At 52.7% G+C, this 6,743-nt stretch overlaps 1 protein-coding gene across 1 annotated transcript in view; it reads right to left on the bottom strand.

Moving 5' to 3' along the window:
• ITGA11 (integrin subunit alpha 11) overlaps positions 1-6,743 on the bottom strand; it is a 47,228-nt gene that overhangs the window by 22,819 nt on the left and 17,666 nt on the right. Inside the window, exons 6-11 of the mRNA XM_008637411.2 lie at positions 5,439-5,566; positions 4,722-4,870; positions 3,602-3,746; positions 2,892-3,057; positions 1,284-1,354; positions 682-826 (exon numbers count right to left, since the gene is read on the bottom strand). Coding sequence (XP_008635633.1) covers positions 682-826; positions 1,284-1,354; positions 2,892-3,057; positions 3,602-3,746; positions 4,722-4,870; positions 5,439-5,566 — 804 coding nt within the window. The remainder of the gene's footprint in view (positions 1-681; positions 827-1,283; positions 1,355-2,891; positions 3,058-3,601; positions 3,747-4,721; positions 4,871-5,438; positions 5,567-6,743) is intronic.

Below are 6,743 nucleotides of genomic sequence, written 5' to 3'. Positions count from 1 at the left end.
CCCTAAAAATGCCCCCCCTGGAGGGATATTCCTAAACCAAGCGCCATCCCTGAGCCCCCCGGCTGCTGCTCAGCAGGATACACCAGCATTCCTCAATATTCCTGGATTTCTCACTCCAGGCAGTGGGAAAGAGAGCCCGGCTGAGCTCCCACACGGATTCCCGTGGGAGAGCCACAGCCATCCCTGCTCCGGGGACTCCCAGCCTGGGGGACACTCTGCTGTCACCCCAAAGATGAACCACGTATCCAGGGGCTCTCCACATTCCCGGGAAAGAGCCTGGACGTGCTGATCCCACAGAATCCCACCTCTCTCCCTGCCACATCTCCAAGGAGAGGCTCCATTTCACGATCCAGGCTGCTATTTTTATTTCAGAACTTCAGTGGCTGCACATGGAATGGATTAACCCAGCAGGTATTTCCTGCCTAGGCATGAAATTCCATCAGCGCTTTGAAACCATTCCAAGGAAAGCTGCGGATGACCCGCTGGCTCAGCCGCTCCTGAATTTAAATCCCGTTTGCGCTGTGCTCCAGGGTCGGAGCCGGGCTCTTCCCAGGTGAGGATGCTCCTGTGCTGCATCCCACAGGTCTCCCATGATCCCACTCCCACTGAGGAATATCCCGTGCTTCCTATTATTACGGATAAAATCCCGAACTCCCCCGTGGTCTCGTTCAGCTTTCCCACCTAAATACGCTCCGTGATTTTTCAGCTCCTCCGGGAATTCCTGCAGGTAAGATTCCCGCAAAGGAATGACCTTCCCGCTGCTGGTTTCCTTCAGGACGGCTCCATTCCAGTCGTAGGCTCCCACTGCTCCCAGCAGGATCCCGTCCTGTGGGAAAACAGGAGGGGTTTGACGGGATTTCTTCCCCAGTGGAGGTGATTCCATCCCTCCGATCCCATACAGACCAGGAAACCGTTCTTCCAAGCACACCTGGAATGCTGGAGGGTTTTAAAAATGCTGGAATGACACTTGCACCCTATTCTTGTCTTCTCAGTGTGCTTTTCCTCCCCAGGAAATTCCCAAATGCTTTTTCCATGGACATCCCAGCTCGTCCTTCCCAAGGGGCTGTGGCATCAGGAGGAGCTGCTGCAGATCCCAAGGAATGCTCGGGTCTCCCAACACCTCCCCTTCCCATGGGATAATCCAGCAGCATTTCCTTGTCCTCACATCAGTGATTTAACTCCATAACTAATAACGTATCCCAAATCCCGATCTCCCACCTGGAGCGGGGTGTGATAAACAGGACAAGGCAAGGAGCAATAAAATCCCACATTTCCTCTCTTACTTCCACAACGTGGGATGAAAATCCAGTCTGGGACATTTCCAGTCCAAAGGAGATCTCGTTCTTGTTGGTTCCTTAAAAAAAAAAAAAAAAGAGGGAATTTGTGTTTAACGGAGTTTTGTTTTCCTGGATGGGCTGAGCAGTGCCTTGGTGGGTTCCCATCCCATTCCAGCCCTTCCAAGGACAGAGACACCTTTCCCTATCCCAGGGTGCTCCAAGCCCCGCCAGCCTGGCCCTGGACACTTCCAGGGATCCAGAGACAGCCACAGCTTCTCCAGGAATTCCAGCCCAGCCCCTCCCCACCCTCTCAGGGAACAATTCCTTCCCAATATCCATCTAAATATCCCCTTTCCCAGTGGGAAGCCATTCCCTGTGTCCTGTCCCTCCATGCCTTGTCCCCAGTCCCTCTCCAGCTCTCCTGGAGCCCCTTTAGGCCCTGCAAGGGGCTCTGAGCTCTCCCTGGATCCTTCCCTTCTCCAGGTGAACATTCCCAGCTCTCCCAGCCTGGCTCCAGAGGGGCTCCAGCCCTCGGAGCAGCTCCGGGGCCTCCTCTGGAATTGCTCCGGCAGCTCCAGGTCCTGCTGATGATCCCATTTCTCCCTAAATCCCTCCTGTTCCACAACCTCATGCTGTTAACAGGTCTGGGAGCTGTGCTGGGGTGCAGCTCCTCCCCTTTCAGAGCTGCGGGATCACCAAAAACGGAGCTTCGGAAATTGCTTCTTCGTAATTCCAAGCAGCTCCGGGGCCTCCTCTGGAATTGCTCCGGCAGCTCCAGGTCCTGCTGATGATCCCATTTCTCCCTAAATCCCTCCTGTTCCACAACCTCATGCTGTTAACAGGTCTGGGAGCTGTGCTGGGGTGCAGCTCCTCCCCTTTCAGAGCTGCGGGATCACCAAAAACGGAGCTTCGGAAATTGCTCCTTTGTAATTCCACCTGTGGGAATCTCCTCATCCAGGGCAACTTCCACATGGAAGAGCCAGGCTGGATGGAGAAAACTGGGAACCTTGTGAGGAGTTTGCGAGCTGCTTTGAGCAAAAATGCCCCAAATCCAGGATGTTTAATTCCCAGCGCGAGCCCTCCATCTTCTGTTCCAATTGTTCATTCCAGGCTGCATTTTTCCTCTGAAATTCGGATAAATTTAGTTTGGGAGACGGACAAAGTTGTCACAAGAGCTGACATTTAAGACAGAAATATTTCCTGATATTTCACTTCAGCCAATAAAGCCAAAATTCCAACATTATTTCCATAATCTCCTGATGTCTGGCACCCCTGTGTGTGGGTTTTCCTGTTTGTAACCCTGGAATTTTGATGGATGAGGAAGACACTGGCACCCAAATTCCCCCCATACCAGATTTCCAAGGTTTTCTATAAAAAGAAAAATCAAAGCCACCAGAATTCCAGTGGCCGGAATGAGGTGTGTCCTTTGGAAAAGGCATCTCTGCTCCCGATATCCAAGGGATGCAACCACTCCAAATAAAGACATTTCCTCAAACCTGAAGATCTTCCAAGTGGGATTTTAGGCTCAGGACGGAAGCCACGTCCAAGTCGGGCAAACAAAGGATCAGCAGCGCATTCCCAGCCTGGGATGTGCCGGGTAGGAGCATCCCTCACCTTCCAGGCTGAAAATCCTTTCTCCCAGAGCATCCACGATGTCCTTGAGCGCCGCCTCGTCGGTGACGTTGAAGAAGTGTTTGTCGTCGGGGTCGCTGGCGATGAACTTGATCTCGTTCAGAAAGGCCTCAGGGTTGATTCCTCTCCTGTTGTAATAACCCAAGACCTGGTTGGGAATAAAGCACAAGGCTCAGGGGTTTTCATGGAATTAGAATTCCCAGATGGCTTGGGTGGGAAAGGAGCTTAAAGCTCATCCCATTCCATGGGCAGGGACACCTTCCTCTCTCCCAGGGTGCTCCAAGCCCTGTCCAACCTGGCCTTGGACACTTGCAGGGATGAGGGGTCAACAACTTCTCTGGGCAGTTCTTCCATGATGGATAAAACCATCCCAAAGCCTTTTGGGGTGTCCATATGGGAGAAGCCCCATCCTTGGATCTGCCCCCGCTTTGTGGGAACAAACAGAGGAACTGCTGCGATTTCTCCAGGCTGGACATTCCTTGTGGAATTTGGGGTCCTGCCTGTTCCTGGTCCCAGCACCTGCTCCGGCAGCCAAATCCCGAGCTGAGCATCCCAAAAGCAGCACCAGGCACAAGGAGCTCTTGGAATGCTCCAGGAGCAGTGGGGATGGACTGTCCTGGTGTTTTGGGATTCCTGGAGCACCACCAAGCTCTGCAGGACTTCTTCCACCGCCCAGAGGTCCCCTCACTCACCGCCACGGCGTATCTGGTGACGTTGTCCCTCTCGCTGTCCTCGATCACCTTCTCCAGGTCTGGGCTGTCGTGGGATTCTCCATCTGTGATGACAATCATTACTCTCTTTGCCCCTTTCCGGCCACCTTTCCGAAACGCTTCCGAGCTGCAAGTGAAGAGATGCCCTGGGCTGCTCCGTGGGGGCTCCGCTGCCCCACCGAGCCCGCCCCGAGGGGTCTTTGGGGCCGCTGCCCCTTGGGGAGGTGCAGGAACCCTCAGGAAATGCTTGTGGATGTGGATGTTCCCACTTTTTGCAGGAAAGAGGCCCTAATTCTGCAAAATTGGACAAGGGAATGGATCTGGAGTTGGCCAGCGGAGTTTTGGCCGTGGCCTGTGGGCTCTTCCCCGGTGAGGGAAAACTTCTTCACCCAATCGTCCAAAATCCCACTATTTTGACAAAACATGGAGCCAAATTCCAGCATATTTATGGAAAAGGGACATTGAGCAGGGTCGGGGGACTCTGTGTGACACAAATCATCCAGGACCTTGCTTGGATCCAGCCAGGACCCATCTAAAACTTTCCCAAGCTGCCCACTAGGGCAGGGCTGGAATCCCCATTCCTGGAGGGATTTAAAAACCATATGGATACGGCCCTTGGGGACACGGTCAGTGGTGGCCTTGGCGGTGCTGGAGTCGATTTTAGACCTCTTTTCCAACCTAAATGATTCCATGATCTGCAGCAGGAATTTTTTTGGTTGGGATGGAGGAGAAGTGCAGGAGCAGGGATTTGTCCTTGGAAAGGGAGGAGATGGAGCTGGATCTGTCCTGAGTTCCCGGGGATCCTCCAGGGATTTCCAGGAGAGCTCCAGTGCCTGGAGTGGAATTCGGGGGCTGGGAGCTCATCCCTGAGGCCTTCCGGGAAAAGGACACAATTCCAAAGTCTGCTCCAGCCGCAACTGAGGACGGCGAACTTTGGGAAGCACCATTTGCAAAGCTTCCCACAAATGGAAGTTTTCCCAAACCTTGGTGGTTCCCCCATTTTTAAGCAGCCGGGAAAACAAACGGAGAGGGAAGGAAGGGCAAAAAAACAGGGATTTGAAGGTTTTCCTGGGAATAGGACCAGGAATGGGAGGGGTTTTACCGAGCAAACTCAATGCCGTAGGCAGTCCTGGTCTCGGTGCCCCCTCGCTGCTCGATGTGGCTGGCGGCCGCCACCACGTCCTGCACGGACCTGTAGTCGTTCAGATGGAACTCATGGACCACGTCCTCTCCGTACTGGACAACTCCCACCTGGGAACGACAGGAATGTCACCAAAAATGCCAATGAAACGAGGTCCTGTCCGCAAGGAGCTTTGTCAACCACGGGAAGCACCAGCCACCAGGAAAATTCCATCTCTCATGGAATTTTCCCCCAGTTTTCCCTCCACCGCATCATTAATAATTCCCAATTTTACAGCTCTCCCCCCTGCCCTGCTCCCAAGTTTTGGGGTGATCCAGATGTGTCCCAGTTTGGACCCACAGCATCTCCAGGTGGGACCAAACTGGATTATTTGGGAAAACTGGGGATATTCCTGCCCAAATCCCTGTCCAAATTCCTGCCTAAATCCAGCCATGATCTCTCGGAGCGAGAGGATGGAGAGCTCCTCACAGCTGCCTGTCTTTCCATAGGGTTTCATCCTCCCTGTTCCCACTGGGATGTGGGATGTGCTCCCTCCATGGCTCACTTAGGGACATTAATGGCAGTGTTTTTTCCACGGAATGAGTTAAAAATCCCAATATTTGGACAAATTCCAGCAGATTGAGAGAAAAGGGATGTTGGGAATGGCCCCGGGATGACACAAACGGTTCAGGGCCTTACCTGGATCTGTCCGGGACCGATGTAAAACTTTTTCAGGATATTTATCAGGAAGTGCTGGACTTCAACCCATGGATAAATGCTGTTGGATCCATCCAGGACGATGATGATGTCCATGTAGGTCTGGCATCCTGTGGAAAATCCAGGGATTTAGTCAAAGTCCTCTTGCAAAGGGGCAGGTTTGTGGCTTCACTCCCAGCCAGCTACTTCCTCTTAGGATTTATCGGGAAAACAATGGGATTTCAATCATTTGGGGAAGAACTTTGGGCTCCAGCAAGGTGGGGAGAAGCCACAGGAATCCGCTCCGCTGAGAGAAGATGGGATCGCTTCCTAGGAATAACACTCTGTGGCATCATTTGGGATTCAGCTTTGGAATTTGATCCCATCTAATACCATTCCACACTTCAAAGAGGAGCAGGATCCGGCTCCGTTCCTCCCGCAGAGCCGTTCCTGATCCCTGAGTCATTCCCAGCCCTGCCATGGAACACAAGGCGGGCATTTCCTCCCTTCCCATGAAATCCTCAGCTCCGAGGCAGCCAAAAACCCCAGAGGGGACCCCAGGGCTCGGCTCTGCAGCCGGAGCAGGAGGGATTTCAGGAGCTGCCTTTTTCCAGTGCGGAAAATTGCTCAGGATCGTCTCAGTCTGCTGATGTTTTATAACATTCCTTGGAAAAGTCATGGATGATCGTAGATTTCAGGGATTTACCAGCTGCTCTTCCATCCTCTAGGTCTTTATGGATTAAAGAATCCATGGACTGGAGTCACTCCTGGATCACTGGGATCCTCTGTGTGCCTCCATCTCCATCCCATCCTGGGAATCAGGGAGAGCAGCTGACCCTGCATCCCACTAAACGAATGCTTCCTAAAATTCCCTAAAATCCCAAATGTCCTTTGCAGGAAGGGCTGGAACATAACGAGGGAAGCGACACTGGGAATTTGGTGATGCCTTTCCTGCCTTGATCCTGAAAATCCCATTTTCCCAAGGCCCTCCTTATGCCCTGGGAATTTGGTGATGGGCCCTGCCTTTCCTGCCTCAATCCCCCCAAAATCCCATTTTTCCAAGCCCATCTCTCTGCCCTGGGAATTAACCAACACCAGAGGGGTGCTGGAGCTGGGGAATCACATGCCATGGGATGAGGAGCTTCCAGGAGCAGGACAGGCTTCTGGCAATCCTTTCCAGCTCCAGGAAATCCAGGAAACTTCATTTAAACCCTCCAGAATAAAATCCTGGCTCCAAATTCCCAAATTCCAAGGTATTTAACTTGCAGTAAGTGAGGGCTTTGTTTCGTCCAGCCAAGCTCGGAATTC

Source organism: Corvus brachyrhynchos, unplaced genomic scaffold, assembly GCF_000691975.1.
Source record: "Corvus brachyrhynchos isolate BGI_N302 unplaced genomic scaffold, ASM69197v1 scaffold200, whole genome shotgun sequence".
NCBI lineage: Eukaryota > Metazoa > Chordata > Aves > Passeriformes > Corvidae > Corvus > Corvus brachyrhynchos.
Note: the sequence above shows the minus strand (reverse complement) of the source record. Positions and strands in the feature narration are given on the sequence as shown.